The sequence below is a fragment of the Ambystoma mexicanum genome, chromosome 3q, assembly GCF_040938575.1.
Source record: "Ambystoma mexicanum isolate Mex_15411 chromosome 3q, UKY_AmexF1_1, whole genome shotgun sequence".
NCBI classification, from domain to species: domain Eukaryota; kingdom Metazoa; phylum Chordata; class Amphibia; order Caudata; family Ambystomatidae; genus Ambystoma; species Ambystoma mexicanum.
Genome location: NC_090926.1, coordinates 1016542649 through 1016562390, shown reverse-complemented (window position 1 = coordinate 1016562390; position 19742 = coordinate 1016542649). Strand labels below are relative to the sequence as shown.

Sequence of the window (19742 nt, the reverse complement as noted above, 5' to 3'; positions counted from 1 at the left end):
AAGACAGTTCAGAAATGAAACTGAAACTGATTTTTTTTCTTTACCGAGGATTCCCAGCCTGACGACGGGGAATATTCATGAGCATGTGAATCCCTGCCAGACCCATGCTGGAGAACAACAGTTACAGGTAAGTAACTTGTTCCTTATATTAGGTTGGTAGTTTGAATTGTTGTGGTTAAAAGTTCTAGGTTCATAAAGTCATGGTAATCTAGCTCGGAATCTAGTGTTCCTCTCCAAGGTAGGGCATGGTGTGTGTGCAGAGAGGGACATGGTTAAGTAGATTAATGGTTTTGTTAGGCACAACAAGGAGGTTACCTGTGTCTTGCTAAGGTACATAGTTGCGTGTAAGTGTGGCAAAGGGTAGATGAATGTAGTGGTGTTTAGGGTAGATACAATCCTGTGGGTGGTGCGCTTATGTGTCTGATCATAGGCTATATGGCTGTCTAAGCACTATATGGGGTTTCTACTGATCAGGTCAGTTATAGGAGTGGGTAGGACCGAGGTAAGCTAATCTATAATATCCCCTTCGTGTAAAAAGCAGTATGGTGTAGGCTAGTGAAGGTGAGTCAATGAATCTCGAATAAACAGTAGGCTAGTCCGGCATAGGCAGGTCTGTGTGCGTACAGGATTGGTCTGTTAGAGTCTGACATATATGGGTACAAATTATCAGATCTAACATAGGGTATTCATACCGTTGTTTCAGAGATAAACAGGCATATGAATGTTAGGCAGGATAAACATATAGAATCAGGCGGATTAGTTCAGATGAGAATGTATGTGCGAGCTGGCTGAGCAGATCCATACATATACAATCGAACATGCTGAATCATAATTAGTATGGTAGGTATATTATAGGACAGCAAGTATGGCATACATAGACATGGCATAAACTAATCATATGCATTCGAACAAGCTAATTCAGCATTAAGTCTATCATGATGAGAGCAAGTATGTCATACAGAGGAATGTAAAGGGTATTCATATAAGATTAGAACTGAAAGGGAACAAGGTTTGCGGAATAACTGTTGCAAGAGTAATAAGGGTGGTAAGGTTAAGATAGGATTTGGACTTCTTAATGCGGGTGGTTAGGCCAAATAACATTTTGGTTCAATTTACAGTTAAAGCTCAGTTCTTGCTACGTGTCAAATTTAGTTAGTTTATACTACTGAATTAGATTACGTGTGGTAGCTAGAATGATATTGGCATGTAGTAGTGTAATAAGTCAGTTAGCTCGTCGCTAATAGTATAGCAGTGATCAGATGAAGAAAGGACGTTTTTTCAGTGCATAGTTCTTAAGGGGCGTTGGTGGAATTCGTGTGCCGGCCTTGTCGTTGCAGTGCAGTTAGTTGTGGTTCACATGGCTCATAATACTCGGGAGGGCACTAGGGATGGCTCTAGTAAGGATATAGAGCACTGTGGCAATGTGATCGAACGTTCATTACCGCCTCATTGCAGTGGTTGTGTAATAGTTGCAGTGAACGAACGTGTCGAGGTGCAAAATATAGCATAAGGAGGCTTGCAAATAACGTACCTTCAATGTTTGAATGAGAATAGATATGGGGATGAGCGACCATGAGCAGAATAGGGTTTTCAGGCTTTAGTGTGCTTATGTACATGGCAGCGTCCGTGGTCCCTTTCCATGCTGTGTCGTCTCTGGCATGTGCACAGGCATCAGCGTAGCGTGTGTGCCATTGTGCATTCTCACTTTCACACTCTTACTTTCTGGGCTTGTGTATGTATTCTATTGGTCTTGTTCGCTTCCTTCACTTGTGGCTCTGTTGCCGTTTTGCCAGCTAAGACGGATCTGCGGTCCTGTGCTTGTTACGCTGCAACTCTGCAGCCTGTGTACCGTTTCTCTCGCCGCCCTTGTCTCATGTCTCTGTGCTTTCGCTGGTTCTGGGCAGTTTACCTCGTCCAGTACACACTGCTTGTACCAACTCAAGTGCATCCCCGATTTCGCGCACAGTGCAGCTGTCTTGTGCTTTGCCGCCGATCCTGACTCTCCGCGGGCTTATGTTTCCTTCTGCTGAGGCTTCGCGGTTCTGGGTCGAAAAGGGGAAGGTCACTTCTGTCCTTGTTTCCACTTCGATACTCGATGCTTTTCTCCTCCTTTTGTACTGCCGTGCTTGGATAGCTGTCTTGTCGTGCGGTCTGCCTTGCTCCACCACTGGTTCTCCCTCTGTCAGGCATGGAACCTTCTTGAAGTTCCTCAAAGTTCTCCCTAGGCTGGGCTCGGACCCTGCTTCCAAAAGTCACAATTTTATCAACAAGATTTTGGGACTTCTAGTCCCAGAATGCACTGGGCTAATTTTGCTCCTACTTCATTGCTCCCCAAAATGGCATTTTCTGTCATTGGGAGCTGCAGGAGCCAAAAGGGGATTGTTAGTAAGAGGTCAGAGTCTCTCCCTCTGCCCCTCAGAGACCTGGGTTTGCATGCCTGGTCCAGGGGAGGAGTTTAACTGTTGGTGTTGCCTGGCAACCCCAGCTGCCCGTTCTTGCCTTCTGTGAGGACAGTTTCCTCCTCCACACTGCAATCTCCTCTCTGGTAGCAGGGCCAGTGTTTAGGCTCACAATGCTGTTTTTGGCTGCTGCTTTTATACTCCCAGCGAGAGTTGATAGGAGTCAGGTGTGAGTAGTTTCCCTCCCTGCATGACTCTGCCTGACCTTGTTAGTGGGACAACATGAAGACTGCCCTTGGGAATCTATTGCCCATTGATTCCTATCGGTAATCCTCATGATTCCCATCTGCCTCTTCCTCGACCCAGTCCTTGTGGATTTCAATAGGGGAATGTATTGTTGTCGAGGGGCAAAATTTGTATTGGGTTTTAGAGGTAGTTTGAGTTCCCCTGATTGCTCTGATTGCTCCTTCTTTTCCGTAATGGAAACTGCTGGGGGCGGGGGGGATTTTGGTGACAACATCCCATAAAGACTGCTGGATATCAGGTAGGAGTGCATCAGAATAAATGGGATAGCGCGTCTTGCCCAAGGGCACTCCTCTCGCAGTCTCCAAGGACCCACTGCCAAGTAATCCTCCCCTGCTCGTCCACCCCCAAGGTTGGGATCCAAGAGCGATGGCCCTCGCCTGGCTACCTGAACAAAGGATCCCTGGGAATAACCTGGGAGAAACGGCTTATGTTTTTCACAGGAAGATGGGATGGCGCACAAGGGCCGGAGACTGCGGCCTCCCCAAAGGTAACCAGTGGCAGGGAGCATAGTCTGCGGCAAGCTGGGAAAGCAAGGGTTAAGCCTGGGCAAGGTGTGCGAGACAGGTGTGGTCCAAGAGAAAGAGAGAAACTACCAGGTGTGGAATCAGTTGCGGTGGAAGGCAGGGGGATTTAATAAACGTGTGTTTCCCTCTTCGGCTGTGTGTTCGGTTGCAGGAGTAGGATGTCGCAGCGTGAGGAACAGGGGAGTCGGAAGTGAACGCTGCAGCATGGGCGTTTGTGTGGGACTAATTAATCGGAGAAGGGAGAATACTTTGGCGACCAGAGAGAGGGAGAGAGCTACAGAATGCAGAACACCGCCTACGAGGAAGCCAGTGAGCCTAAAGAAGAGGGCGAGTACTGTGTGAGGGGAGAGCTACTGACGCGGATCACCACCACCGTGGGTTAAGAACCAGAGATTGGGTTTTCTTTTGGGGAATCCATTTTGGTTACTTGGACAGGAAGGGCACGGGTCAGTTGTGAAGGGGCCGACCTTGACCTTGCAGAACGCCACCCACGTGGGAGTCGACTGAGGGAGAGGACGCAACCCGGGAAGGGGGCAGGGTTGGAATAACCCCTGCAAGGACCAATGAGCACCAAGATTGGTAAAATACACACTGTAATAAATAAAGCTTAAGTTCAAACCAGCCTTAATGCGTATGTTAAGTTTGTTCCCAAAACCAAGGTGTGACAGTGACGAATGCAAAACCGTTTTCTGCACACGATAGTCTTTTCGAATACAACGTTATTCCCTTCTGTCTTTGTAATGCACCTGGGACTTTCCAGCAGTATATGAATATTTTCCACGATATCTTGGATTCGTTTGTGATAGTCTGTCTCAACGATATACTCATGTTTTCGTCTTCTTATCATTCATGTGGTTTGTGTGTTTGAATGTGATTTTGCCAGACTACGCCATAAAGCCACTTTTGCGCAACCAGAAAAATGCACATTCCATGTTCATGAAATGTAGTACTTGGGTTTCTGGATGACCGTAGAAGGTTTGTCCATGAGTTCGACTAAAATCAAGGCAGTATTAAATTGGCCAGTGCCAACCTCTGTGAAACCCATGCAGACCTTTCTTGGATTTGCAAATTCTTATTGCCGTTTTATTCAGGGGTTTTCCGCTATTGCAGCGCCTTTAAACATCCCTTACGAGTCGGGTTGTTCCTTTTCTCTGGTCTGGATTACAGCAAGAAGCCTTTGATGAACTTAAAGCGGCTTTTACTATAGCACCAGTACCACATCCTAACTAAGCTTCCTTTTACGGTTGAAGCCGACGCATCCTTTTTTGCCTTGGGAGCTGTCCTCTATCAAGCATGCCCCACATCTGGTAGCATACCATTCCTGAAAATTCACTGTGGTAGAAATGCATTATACTGTTACTGATAAGGTGCCAAATGGCCTGTAACTATCTATACTGACCATCGGAATATACAAAATCTAGTGTCTCTAAGATTTGTTAACAGACGTCAAGTAGGGTGGCTTTTTTTTGTTGCTGCATATGACCAAGTATCGCCCAGATTCCACGCATGATAAAGCAGATGCTTTGTTGTTTCTCTCAGGTGGTGACATCTTACCTACGTTTCCTGATACGGTTTTACAATCCTCACATATCGTTTCTTTGCACATAGCAGCCAACACTATTACTGCAATTAAACAATGGGTGAAACAGCATCATACAGAGCTGCAAGACTAGAACATAGACTATTATGAGGGTTTACCGCTTGTCCAGACAAGGCTTTTTTTGACCCACCTCACAGACTAGAAACAAGCCCTAGAATGGTCACATGATGCTACGGTCAATGGACACCCTGGCCAAAAAAAGACCATGGCATTATTATAACGTTGGTCTTGGTAGCCTACCATGAGACAAGATACCATCGACTATGTAACGGCTTATGCTGTTTGTGTCCCAGGAAAAAATACAAGAGGGAAATATGTTGGTCTTTTACAGTCCATGCCGATCTCACCTTAAACCATGGTACATGGTTTCCATGGACTTTATCACTGACCTTCCCAAAATTAAGCCCTGTGATACCATCTGGGTGGTCATTGATAGTTTTATGAAAAATGGCAGGTGCTGGGTCCTCTCCAGGTATACCCTCCACCCCCAAATTGGCCGATATGTATTTTCGTCACGTATTCTGTCTGTTTGGCCTACCCTCCATAATACTAGACAGGATCTCAATTCACGCCCCATTTTTGAAAGGCGCTAACTACTCTGTTGGGTATTGATGCCAGTTTCTCATCGAGCTTACCATCCAGAAACTGACGGCCAGATGGCAGTGTTAACCAAACTCTTGAGCAATATCTGCATTGCCTGTGTTATCAAAATCAAGGAAAGGTTTTTATCCTTTCTTCTTCCTGTACAGCCAACACGTGCAGATCTTGCCTTTGTTGGATGCTCCGCCTACACCTATGCCCGCTGCCAATACCTGGTATAGAGATCTCTGCGCTATTCATGAGCAAACCCATGCACACCTACAGGCTGCTCAGCGACGCATGGCTGATCAGCATGGACGCCCCAGCCCTATTTACAAGCTGGTGGGAAAGGTCTGGCTCAATACACGCCATCTCCGTATCCCAGGGCGTAGTAAAAAGCGTCATCATTTTGTAGGGCCCTAAAAGAACACAAAGATCATGAACCTAGTCGCTTAACGGCTCTCTTTACCTACCTCCTGGGTGAATCCACCTGGTTTTCCATACTTCGCTCCGGAAGCCTTGTCCTGCTTCAACTTGTTTTTCTGTACCTCCCCCTCTTTCCTTGGATTCTGCTGATAAATACGATGTGCACGCTATGTTGGATTCTCGAGTCTGCTGAGACTCTCTTCAATACCTGGTGGATTTGAAAGGTTATGGTCCTGAGGAGCGGACGTGGAAACCTGTTGATAACATCCATGCTCCTGTCTTGCTCTCTCAATTCCACCGTGAACATCCTGATCGCCCTCTGGGTCCGCAGGCGTTAGGGGGCGGGGTGCTAACACGATGCCCCATCCCAGTCCTGCTTTCACTCTCCTGTGGTCCATGGAGGGCTGCGCCGACCCTACTTACTGCGACACTGTTGGCGGTTACCGTGGCGACTAACCAATGCAGCCCAGTGTTGACAGCCAACACACCCACAACGCAGGGATAGACCTATCGCATGATCGTGGGCCAGTCAAGTGACACTGGTACACTGCGTCCTGGGAACAACATCACATTATTTGAGCTGCTGGCAAACGGCTGCTTATGGCTTTTGGCACGTTGATGTTGTGGTATGTGGCTTATACCCTTGGATTTGTTAAACTTAGTTTTTCTTTTTTTCTATTTTGTTTGTTTTTGGGCTACTGGATTTCAGACTGTTTTTCAGTGGAACCTTGGTGGATTATCCTGCTGTCTTTATTTTGGACCTATTTGCAAACATTGCTCTTTGGCCTGGATTTGACTATTCTTGCCTCCCTTGAGAACTGGATTTGAACTTTGACTCCCCGTCCTTCCATTTTGCCTTCTGGTGTCTCCTGTGCCAACTGGCTGTACTGCCCTCGCCTCTTCCTCGTGGCATCTACGTACGCCCATTGCAGGTACTCTGCTTGTTTTAGTGGGTTAACTAACGGGTGTGGGGGGGGGGGTCAGACTTTGTCATTGCCTTGAACTCTGTTCTACTTGCTGTTTTCCTTACGGCTGCCGAGGACCTAACCACGCTGATCCTGTTCAACCCTTGGCCTCATCGCCCGGCTAGGAGTTGCGTTTGCTTTTCTTGGCTGGCACTGTTAGGGAGAATGCTCATTTATGGCTAATTTCCCTTACCCAGCCGATCCCTCAACAGCTTTGCTGGATTTCTGGGGTTTATTTTTTCCATCTGGTGAGAGTGTGAACCTTTTTCCCACACTTACATGTGTTTTGCCATGTGTATTTTGACTGTTTGTGTGATCTTGTGCTCTGGAGCCACACCACTCCATGAGCGCAACTGTTTGTGTGTGTTACACAGCACCTTCAGTGCAGTGACACAGGGTTGTTTCTAAGACTTCCCACTGACTCAATTTTTCTGGGGCTGGCTACTGTCCGCCAGAAACAGGTAGAGTTGCCATTTACTTTATGTAGTCATTTAAACTGCAGACCCAGTACACCCCATCTTACATGGAGTACTGGAAAGGGTTAATTCCTACTCCTTTTTGTCTGCGCCTCTTGGAGCTTTGTTTTGCTCTCTTAACACTAAGACTTGGCTGGTGGCAGTGGTACCTATCATATATTTTCTACCGCGATTATAGTATATAAACGTGGTACTGTTTTAGGCTATTGTATTAGCCTCAAACTTAAACCCGCTTGACCAAGTACTTTTTATTTTGGCTCCAGTCAGGTTTTATCGCCATTTCTTTTTGTTAAAGTCCTTTTTGTGTTTTACTTTGCGCGGCAAACCAGGTTTGCCTTCTTTGTTCGCCGACTTTTGGCGGGCTTCTGTCCAGAAGCCCTCCTTTGGCGACTGGGTGTCTAGGTGGGCTGAATGTGAAGGAGGGGTTTAGTCACCCCCTGCACAGGGTCTCCTTGGAGACCGAAGTCGCACTTTGTGTCGATTGGCTGAGGTGGTTGTCCGGGCCGACAAGCCCCCTGCTGAGTGAGTGACAGCCAGACTGTGTGACTTAGGGATTTTGGCATAAAAAGCAGGAATCTTGGTCTGGAAGTCAGAGTCACCACTGGAACTGCACAGAACCGAAGAGAAGCGGAGAAGAAGACGGCTGCTGCAACTCCCGAGTCCCGGTGAAGCCCTGCTTCAGTCCTGAGCTATCTACCCTTCAATGACAAGAGAAGATCCAGTCCGGAGTCTTCTTCCCTTAAGCCTGGTGGGATCAACCAGCACACCTTCCACAGCCAGAGGATCCTCTTCTTGGTCGAAATCGCTGCACACTGCTGTAGTGGTCCGGATAGCCATCTGAAGAGCCTCTCCTCTTTTAAAGGAGCGTACCTTTTATTCACCGTTGCTTCGCTGCTGCTGGCCTCATCGCTGGGTAGAGCAGATCGATCCAGACGTCCTCCTTGTTGCCACGACTGAAGCTACAGGAACCGTGAGTCTGCAGGAACTACCAGGAACAAATGCCGTAGCACCAGCTTTTCTTCAAACGAATAAGGTACTGTGTCCGACTTTGAGGAATTGGGGTGAACCCTTTCTCCTCAAGGCTTGTCCTTATCTTCCTTCTCTCTTATAACTTTTGCTTCTGCTTTTGACAATATCCAAGTACTCCTGGCAATCTCGAATCGTGAACTGTTCTAACCTTGTGATCCTCGACAACAGGACCCCTTTCCCATTTGACACTGGCACAGGCCTATTGACTTTTATCTACGTTTTAGAAAGTATCTTCTGATTCTATCTGCCTTGACAAAAGTATTGCCTATGATTTTCATCCCCTATTCTCTTGTTAATTCATGTGCTAAGTGTGTTTGACTCCGGTAACATTTCTTCTCGCGGGTACGCCTTTCTTTCGTAAGACCGAACTCTCATTACTGTCAAAAAGTGATCGCCTAGTAACCCACGGGAAAGTCTTTGTTTCACAACACCGATCTGTCAAATCCAATGTACTTACCTTGAACTGATCTGCACAAGGGGACTTGGTTGTGTGTAGTATATTTGAAGTGTGGTTTTAATTTATAATAGAAGTGAAGTGTTTTATGAACAGATGGTTTAAAAATAAATGTACTTATATTTTTTTTACCTGAAACCTTGAGTCAGTGTTTGCTTGAGGTCACAGTAATTGTAGTCCTTTGTGTAATCTCTACTACTGCTCATTTGCTCTTGAGATAAGTCTGGCTGCTCAGCCACTGCTACCACTTTTTCTGTGTAGTACAGGCTTGTACCAAAGGTGAAATTGTACTACCACGTGTAGTCTTAATTGTGTGTAGTGGTCCCTAAGGGCACTGCACAGGATTCTGCCAAACAGGCACATGAGGAGAAAGGTCATAATTCAACTGGGGCCTTAAATTGGGAAACATGATAATTTAAAGGGTTGTTATTATACGTGAAAACTAGGGTTTTTGATTTTGCCGCATTTATTATCAAATTATTATCTTCTGCATAAGTTTGGAAAGAATGTAGTTTCTGTTGCAGGCCGATTGGTGTAGCATCCAACATGATAATATCATGAGTTTAGGATAACAATGGGATTCTTGATGTGCCAAATCTAATCGGCGACAAGTTGGTGGCTTCCATTGCTTCCCCCAGGTCTGATAAGTAAAGGTTGAATAGGATTGGAGCGAACACATATCCTTGGCGAAGGCCTAGCGTAGTAGCAATTGATCTTCATACATTTCCCGGCCTGTTCAACCTTACTTTTTTTGAGGTATTGTCGTGCAACATTATGTTTTTAAAAGACCTACAGGGATGCCCACTAGTTTAGCTTGAGCCATAAGAGTGGCCTTCTCACAGTGCCGAAAACTGCACTTAAATCTATGGAAGCTAAATAGACTAGCATGTTACCTTTTCTTGTGAACAAGTATGACATCTGAAGCCTATTTAGGGTTGATCCAAAACCTCTTCTGAAACCAGATAGCTCCTTTTTCAGTCTACCTACTTCAATGGCCCATTTGTTCATGTCCTTTAAAACCAGGGCAGACAATACATTGCTAGTCACATCTATTAGTGATATGCGCGGTACCTCTGAGGATCTTACCTATCCCTTTTCTTCTATATTGGTATGATGGGTAGCAGGAAAGAGGGGTGATATTTGAATTTATTATGCTGTCTAGGAGGGAGTACAGTATTTCGGCCTAGAAGGGGCATTTACTCTAATGGTCGAATTTGATAGGCCAACAGGGCCTACTGCTCTAGAGTTGTTTTTTTATAGTTCTTATTATTTATCACAAATTTGAAAATGTGTAGCCCAGGAAGTTGTCTTTTTCATTCTGGTTTGCCTTCCATATCATGGTCATCTGAAAATGGTTCTCAATAAAATATAACCCAAGTATCCTCTGGGATTGGGTTTAACATGGGCAATTGATTCGTATTGCCCAGATAGTTAGTTCATCTCCAGAAGAAACTGTTTTTGTTTGAGCAAATGCTCTTTGCATAATTTAGCTATATACAAGAGCCTTATGAGATTTTATGTTTGTGCGTCTTAAGTTTTTATATTGTTGTATCAGTTGTCCTTTCCTGTCTAGAAATTTGTTTCCTTAAATTCGCACATTTCTTATCCATGAGCTCTGCGATATAGGTATGTGTATGAGATATTGATCAACGCTTATAAAGCTGAAAAACATTATAAATGTTTTTTAACACGCCAGCATGATGTATTTTTTAGTGGTGTCTGTTGGGATTAATTGTGCCTCCCTACCAGCTGTTTGGCAGAATTGCATGCAGTACCGTCTGGGACCACCACATACAATTAGGGCTATAGGTGTAAGCAAAACCAACCTTTGGTAGAAGTCTGTACTACATAGTTTGTGGTAGCGAGCTGAGAAGCCAGGTCTATCTCAAAAGGGAATGTGAGTAATAAAAGAGGTTACACAGAGGTTTTACAATCACAGTGGTTCAAGTAGACCATTACACTCCAGGTTTCTTGGTAAAACACTTATTAATTTATTACACAGTCATTTAGAAAACATTCACTAGAAGGAGGCAACTTAATATCATACACAAATATACTTCAATACAAACCAATCCATTTCTGAGTAAATTAGGCTCCCCTGAAATAGGAGCAAAATGGCATTTCAATTACTTTAAATGGGAGTAAAAGGCACAAGTTAATGGAATAGATCACAAATACTTTCTTGGGCAGTTCAAATAGTTTCAGTTCACTGGAGGACTCGATTCAGTTCAATAGGCCTAGGTCAAAGTCAATGGGCTAGCGTCTTGGATAGCAAAGAGCAGTTCTTGTAGTAAACGGTAAAGTCTTTGCCAAAGTTCTTAGAAGTAGTTTGTACGAAAAAAAATCATTTGTTGGGTCACAAGCTGATTAGGCCTGCAAGTTGGGTAAAGTTTCACAAACTTTCACCGTGAGAGGTAAGTTCTTTCAATCGGGTTGGCACACTACCTTAATATGAAGTAAAGATAAAGCTGAAGACGTTGGCTCCTGGGAGTTCCAGCAGATCTCACTGTTCCTGAGCCTCAGTCGTGGGGACAAGAGGGAGGACGTTGGGGCACTCCTGCACTGCACGGGGACGGGTCAAACAAGCTGGCAAAATGGAAGATCTTCGGTTTGAGTAGCTGTCATCAAGCGCACAAGCTGGTGTCCTTCCCCTTGGTTAATCCTAACCAGCTCTGAGAATGGTATCCAAGTGGCTTAAGAGTTGATTGGTCCCACAACTCAAAGGAAGAGGTCGTCCTTGAAGGGGCTTCTCTGTCGAGATGAACCTGGCGATTCGGACCTGCAGCAGGGCTTCACCGGGCAAACCAACGGTCCAGGAGTTGCAGCAGCCGCCCTCTTCCAGCTCGTCTTCGGTTCTTTTGTTCCAGTGGTCGACTCTGCCTTCCAAGCCAAGAGACTCACCTTTTAAACAGTTTTCTCCCTTTCATTACAGTGTAGCTGTCACTCACCCAGCAGGGTGGCTGTCCTTGCCGGACAGTCAGCCAGCCAATCATGCCAAAGTGCATTTGGGTCTCCTAGGAGACTAGGCACAGGGGGTTTCGGGCACCTGCCTCACTTCCTGCCGACCCCCGACACTCAGGCGCCAGAGGCGGTCTTCAGTCCTGAAGCCCGCCAAAGGCATAAGAACCAAGGGACCAAACCTGGTGTGGCGCCCAGAGACAAACTCTAGAAGGACCTTTCCAAAAAGAAATGGCAGAAAAAGGAGACCGGGGCCTGTTTAAACAAAGGGGCTTAAGGCGGCATCTTGAAAAACATGGCTCCTGTGATTTTTAGCTACCGGTGTTCGCGGTTGGGAAAAATCATGTTAGTTTGTTGTAAAACCACTGCCACCAGCCATTTCGATAGGAAAGGGTAGAATTTGACTGCTACATGAGTTTCTAGACATAGGGTAACCCCTCCAGCACTCTATAGGAAAATGGTGTGTGCTGGGTCTAGGATTTTAAAAAGACTAGTAAAGTCAATGTAACTTTTAACATTCTCTGGGGAGCAGTAGTTTATCCCAGAGAAGGTATTTAAACCTTTTGGAAGTCTAAAAGACATCCCTGTGTCACTGCATTGAGGGTGCTGTGTAACACACATGAAAATATGATGCCTATGGAGTTATCTAAAACTCTATAATCCAAGAACACAAGAGTAAAACACAGATCAAAATACATGAAAGAGTTGGAAAAAAGGCTCACACTCTTTCCAAGTAAAAAAATCAAGTCCTCAAAATCCAGCAAAGTTGCTGGGGTCTCTAAGGTGAAGGGAATTAGCACATTTATGAGAATTCTCCCTAACACCAGCCTTTTCCCTCCTAGAGTTTTTATTTTTTATTGTATTGTTTTTTTTATAACGTGCTTAATACCGGAGCTCGGTTTCTAAGCACAGATCCGGAATTCAAACCTCTGTTGCTCTGCGTGGTCTTGCTTTCAAGACCAGCACGATGCCCCTGTGCTATCCTCCCTTCACAAGAATTAATCCGGAGTTTATCCGGACTGCTCAACTACAGAGTCTGGTATTTTCTTCTGTTTGACAACCGCTAACATTAGGTTAGATGCTTATTCTGCCCTCCCCAGACGGTTATGCAAAAATTAGACAAAAATCTCCCGATAGAGGTAACACAGGATTATTATGCAATCTAATTGAAATGAGTGGCTAATGAAAGTATACAATTAAGTGTACAAATTCAGAGGAAAACATTTTTGTTTGGCTTAAACCTGTACTCATGTTTGCTTTATTTTGCTCTTCCCCATAGAATTCCCATGGATTGCAGTACAGGTTCTTGGATGTTATCACAAAAGTAACCTGCTGCGCCCCCAAAGAAGTACTGCAAATGGAGACAGAGAACCTCCAAGACCACATTGACCCTGATCCTGGCATGGACCATGAGGAATTTTGCAGTGATGCCTTCCAGAGGCCGTACCAGTACCTCTTTCAGTTTAATCAGGGACAGAATCTGGATAAATTTCAATATATAACTGGCTCAGTGCAAGGAACCACTGTTCAGTGTCTGCAGCTGTTGTTGATGTATTGTGGGATACTGGATCCTACGTGGTCTGAGCTGAGAAACTTTGCCTGGTTCTTGAATCTTCAGTTGAAAGACTGTGAATCTTCACTATTCTGCAACCCAGATTTTGTCGGAGACACATTGCAAGGATTCAAAAATTTTGTAGTCAACTTCATGATCTTGATGGCCAAGGATTTTGCTACACCATCTTTAAGCATTTCGGATCAGAGCACTGGGAGACAAACTTTCAATTTAGATGAAGTTACCGATGAGGACCTGGCTCCATTTCTGATGCGTAAAAAGTGGGAGTCTGAGCCTCATCCATATATTTTCTTCAATGCTGACCATGAGTCCATGACTTTCATCGGCTTTCATCTGCAACCCAACAGTAATGGAGGTGTTGACGCCATCAATCCAGTCAATGGTAAGGTTATCAAGAGCAACATCATGACCATACAGCTCTATCAAGGCTTGCAGCTTCAGAGAGTTCCCTTCAATGTTGACTTTGATTCCCTGAAAAGGCATGAGAAAATTGAGAAGCTTTGCATGGTTCTTGGAATAAATTGGCCACTGGATCCTGATGACACGTATGAGTTGACAACTGACAATGTTCTCAAGATTCTTGCCATTCAGATGAGGTTCCGGTGTGGAATACCGGTCATCATCATGGGAGAAACTGGTTGTGGGAAAACCAGACTTATAAAATACTTGTGTGAGTTGCACAAAAGTGGTGTTGCCACAGAAAACATGAAGCTTGTGAAAGTTCATGGAGGCACAACAGCTGATATGATTTATACCAAAATACAAGAAGCTGAAGCCATTGCTGTTAGAAATAAATTAGACTATTCTTTAGACACTGTGCTCTTCTTTGATGAGGCTAACACAACGGAAGCCGTAAGCAGCATTAAAGAAGTTCTTTGTGACCGAACAGTCGAAGGTAAACCCTTGTCTGACAACACTGGTTTGCATATTATTGCAGCATGCAACCCATACAGGAAGCACACGCCAGAGATGATAAAACGTCTAGAGTCTGCTGGCTTGGGATACAGAGTGAAAGCAGATGAGACCAGAGAGAGGCTTGGCTCCATTCCTTTGAGACAATTGGTTTACCGTGTTCACTGTTTGCCCCCTAGCATGGTTCCCCTAGTTTGGGATTTTGGACAACTGAACAATGATACAGAAAGGATGTACGTTCATCAGATTGTGCAAAGGCTGGCTCCCTCCATTAAACTGTCTGCAAGTGAGGTAACTCTGTTGACCAATGTCTTTTATGTTTCTCAGTCTTACATGAGGCAAAGGAATGATGAATGCAGCTTCGTCAGCCTGCGAGATGTTGAGCGATGTGTGGAGGTCTTCAAATGGTTTTTCAACCACAGTGAGCTGTTGATAATTAACTTACAAAGGTACCTTGAGAACAATAACATGCCTAAACATGCAATCAATACAGATAAGGTATTGTGGTCTCTTGTACTTGCTGTTGGTGTTTGTTATCATGCATCTTTGGAAAGAAAGGATGAGTACCGAAAAGTCCTCTGCAAATTGCTTCCAGTGCCCTATGAAGAAGAAAAAAACATCCTGCAAGACATAACTTTAGTACAGGACCTCTTCCTCAGTGGTGCACGATTAAGGGAGACTATTGCAAGGAACCTCGCCTTGAAGGAGAATGTGTTTATGATGGTCATCTGCATTGAGCTTAAAATCCCTCTCTTTCTAGTTGGAAAGCCCGGTAGCTCCAAGTCCCTTGCCAAGACCATAGTGGCAGATGCCATGCAAGGCCAAGCATCACGTGATGATCTCTACCGGCAGCTCAAGCAGATCCATCTAGTGTCCTTTCAGTGCAGCCCTCACTCCACTCCTGAAGGGATTATCGGCACGTTCAATCATTGCGCTCGCTTCCAGAAAGGGAAGAACCTGGAAGAGTATGTTTCGGTAGTTGTCTTGGATGAAATTGGACTGGCAGAAGACTCTCCTAAAATGCCGTTGAAAACACTGCACCCACTTTTGGAAGATGGATGTATTGATGATGAACCTCATCCATATAAAAAAGTAGGGTTTATCGGAATCTCGAATTGGGCCTTGGACCCTGCAAAGATGAACCGTGGTATTTTTGTGTGCCGTGGTGACCCTGATAGAAGAGAACTAATTGAAAGTGCCAAAGGAATATGCTGTGAAAATGATTTTGTCCACCAGCGGATTAAAAATTACTTCTCGTTGTTTGCAGATGCATACAAACAGATCAGCAAAACACAAAAAAGACAAAAAAAAGAGTTCTTTGGGCTGCGTGATTACTACAGCCTCATAAAAATGGTTTTTGCTTCGACTAAGTCCTCTCAAAAAGAGCCCACAACATGTGAGATAGTACAAGCTGTTCTTCGCAATTTTAGTGGAAAAGATGACATTAATGCCTTGTCCATTTTTAAAACTATCTTGAGGGGAGAACGTTATCCTGATAGCATCAATACTATTGATCTTGTCTGGCAGAACATATACAGTGATGATGGAGAGTGCAGATACTTACTTGTTTTGACCAAGAACTATGCAGCTCTCCAGATCCTCCAACAAACATTTTTTAAGGATAGACAGCAACCCGAGATAATCTTTGGGTCTAGCTTTCCAAAAGACCAAGAATACACCCAGATATGTCGGAACATCAATCGTGTGAAAATTTGTATGGAAACTGGACAGATGGTGATCTTGCTGAACTTGCAAAACCTCTATGAAAGTCTCTATGATGCCCTCAACCAGTACTATGTTTACTTGGCTGGTCAGAAATACGTTGACTTGGGCTTGGGCACCCATCGTGTCAAATGCAGAGTACATTCCCATTTTCGGTTGATAGTCATTGAAGAAAAAGACATTGTGTATAAACAGTTTCCGATTCCACTTATCAACAGACTTGAGAAGCACTATCTTGATATCAACACAGTCCTGACCACGGAACAAAGAGCAATTGCTATGGATGTAAAGAAATGGGTGAAAGACTTCACTGATATTAAGACAGAGCAACTGCTTGTGGGCCAGCAGACATACAGCCCATCTGATGTTTTCATTGGTTATCACTCAGATACTTGTGCTTCAGTCATTTTGCAGGTGACTGAAAAGATGAAACGGTGGTTGCAGGATAATGATGATCTGACAAAAGTAGTGGAGGAAGCCAAGACGGTCTTGCTGAATTGTGCCACGCCAGATTCTGTAATTCGACTGAGTAGCTCAAAATTAGGTTCCTTTGTGGCCAAACAACTGGCCCAGGAATATTTTAAAAAGCAGAAGCACAATTCCCTTGGAGAGTTTCTTTACTCGCACATTAGTACATCAACAGATTGCTGTGCCACATTCACTGAGGTAACTTTCTAATTTTTAATTTACATTAAAATGTATTTGATTTGTATTATACCAATTTAAGAACTATTTATTTATGAAATGCCACCATTCACTGAAGTCAAAATGTACTTTTCTTCTTCATAAGATTACGACTTTCTCTCGTCTCCTGACATCGGCAGACACTAAGAATTTGCAGAGTGAAGTGCAGGACAGAGTTCAAAGCATTTCTGTTCTCTCTCTACAGCAGTTTGATACGGAGTACTCCTTCCTTAAAGAAATACGGTCAGTCTCTCACCCTTTGATGGCCTCTTCTCAACCTTCCCTTATTCTTCATGAATGCACTCCATGTATGGACTATAGGTCTTTACATGGACCTTTTAGTTGTATTGTTTTATGTGTAAATGGCGGGTGTCGAATTTTACTTATGTAATGAAGAAGTCATGCATCTATTCCTCAGCCACTCTCAGCTATGTGAAAAGGCCATTCCCTAGTGTTAGGACCATAACCATATTAAGTAACATCTCAGAAAACAGAACAGTTGGGAATAGAACTGTGCATGCGCAGCCCAGCATGCTCCACACTCTACACCAGTCCCCCAGTCTGTGAGAAAAACAATGGGATTACGGTGAGTAGAAAAGGAGGGAGCTTCAGATACTGCATCCCGCATATGACTTTTTGAATCACCAGAACCTTGTGGAGAAAATGTAAAGACTGATCAGTTCCTGTTTCTTAGAAGCAGAAGGCATATACTGTCATAGGGGTTTGATACTTGTCACTGGCAAACATATTCATAAGTCTTTTTCTTTTTGTTTGTAGGACCTTCTTTGGAGAGTCTGCTGGCAGCAAAGTCCTCATTATTCAGACAGACTTTGAAAATGGTTCTCAGAGCGCTCATCTCATTGCCTCAGCAAAGTATGTGACACTTGAATTTGTGGTGTGATTTCCTTTTTCAAAAATATGCATCATTGATTTTTATTACTTTAACAGTAATACATAACTGGGTACTTGCAAAATTAAAAGAAATTCAAAGAATCCAAGTAATTCTACAAGTATAATAGTCCATGCATCCTCGAAGTTACTGCAGTCTGTTCTGTTAAAACATTTCCTCAATGCTGTTACACAATATGGCTCTCAGTTCTAAGACTATGTGAATGGGGGCGATCACAGATGTACACAACGCATAAATGACGAGCAGATGGTTTTCTCAACAAGGATCACTGTGTCTGTGAGGGGTTCTTATTGTAAATAACAGACGGTCCAAAGCCAATCCCTAGTCCAGAAACAAAACAAGGTTCATACTCATCAGCTCAAAGCAGTATTTGGGAGACTCAGCCACAGGGAGTGGATTGGCCATGCATGCTAATTTTGTAAGATGCACTGATTTGATGCTTATCTGGATTGCAGTCAGATTGATTACTGTGATTAAGAGGGATTTCCAAAATCTGTCCTGGGGGGAGGATTTTAGGAGACCACTCTATCATGGTGAACAGATGACACAGAGTTTAGCCAAACGCAATCAAGGTGGTAAGGTTCAGTCTCGGGAAGGGTGTGCAGTGGTCCAGGGCTACAATGAGTCCACACGGAGCAACACCATTAAGTCCAGTTAGACAGGGAAGTATAAAAGTAAACAATAGTTTATTAGGCCTTTAAAGTACACACTAAGCAAGTAAAACGTCTAGTAAAATATCATCTGACCAACACTGTAAACTAGATTTGAGGCTTGTGCATCTGCTTAGAATCGCATGCTTTGCCTAGGCGGATATCTAGTGGTAGGTACAGTGTATTGCACATGTTTTCAGAGTTTGAAAAGGGACGACTCAGTGTGTTGTAATATTATCCCTACGTCTACTGCACTTGTGATCCCTCACGCTTTTGAGGTCCCTCAGATAGCTTTTTTCCACCATTGTGGTTGGTCGTGTATACAGGGAATTCATAGCGCTGCTACTTTGATAGTTAATAACTTTTTTTTAAAAACTTATCTTTATTGCATTTACACATATCAACACTGTAACTTACACTACACCACACCCCCCCACGTCCCCAACGCCCTCATCCCTCCACTTGGGGCACGATTGTCCATCTTTTCGGGGATCTCTTTAAGCGCTGAAAATATCCGACACTTTGATGTTATGGGGGCACCATTGCTCCATAAAGTCTGATTGGAGGTATTCCTGAACCCCCCCCCCCCCCATTCCTTCATAAACATGTCCCTTGTACCTTGTATTGTGTGGGTGACTTTTTCCATCGCCATTTGGGCCCATACTTTTTGGAGCCACGTAAATGTCATTGGGGTATCTTTCTTTTTCCAGTTTTGGGCAATCGTGTGCATGCAGCGATGAGCATTCCCATAAAGCTTCTCCATTGTGTCTTTTTATATTTCCTTGCAATGTCATCTCTTATTCCACACAACCACACTTCCTCTCCCATTTGGTTCACCTCTGGGAACATCTTCCCCATCTCTCCCCTCACCTCTTCCCAGAAGGGTTGTACCCTTATGCATTCCCACCAAGTGTGTTTCCACGTTCCCACTTCACCGCACCCTCTCCAGCATTGACTTGATGTTTTGGGGAACATCGCATGCAACCTTTCTGGGGTGTAGTGCCATTGTGTTACAATTTTGATCCACATTTCCCTTGTCTGTGCTGATCGTAGCATCTTGGGGATCAAAATTCCACAGATCCTCCCACTGTTTTTTCGTAGGTTCCTCCCCCAATGTCCTTCCCCACTTGATCATATATGACCATTTGATTTCTTCACCCTGCGTGTTTCTGAATGTGTAGAGTGTCGATGTCCACTTCCTCGCCCCAGAATTGGATATGACATATTTCTCGAACGCCGTGAGGGTTCTGGTAGCTGCTGTCGTTATTTCTGGGGATTTTAGTCAGTGCTTGAGTTGCTTGTATCTGTACTTTTCCCGTTTGGTAAGTGATGCGCAAGGGTAGCAGGACTCATGTGGCCTGATTTCATTGTCCCAAAACAATTTCCCTATTTTCGTGATTCCTGCCTCCTCCCATCTTTCATATGCCACTCGTTCCATCCCCGGAGGGAATTGGGGGTTCCGACATATCGCCGTGAAAGGGCCAAGCATGGTAGACATTATGCCTTTATGGGTTTGGCTATCCCACACCTCCATTGTCTTCATTATTTCGCTTATCCCTATGTTGGGGTGTCTGT

The 19742-nt window shown here is 44.3% G+C and overlaps 1 protein-coding gene across 3 annotated transcripts in view; it reads left to right on the top strand.

Moving 5' to 3' along the window:
• Positions 1–19742, top strand: part of RNF213 (ring finger protein 213) — a 3248263-nt gene that overhangs the window by 1956636 nt on the left and 1271885 nt on the right. For all 3 annotated transcript variants that reach the window (XM_069655189.1, XM_069655190.1, XM_069655188.1), the window contains exons 27-29: positions 12996–16589; positions 16714–16850; positions 17385–17480. In XM_069655189.1, coding sequence (XP_069511290.1) covers positions 12996–16589; positions 16714–16850; positions 17385–17480 — 3827 coding nt within the window. The remainder of the gene's footprint in view (positions 1–12995; positions 16590–16713; positions 16851–17384; positions 17481–19742) is intronic.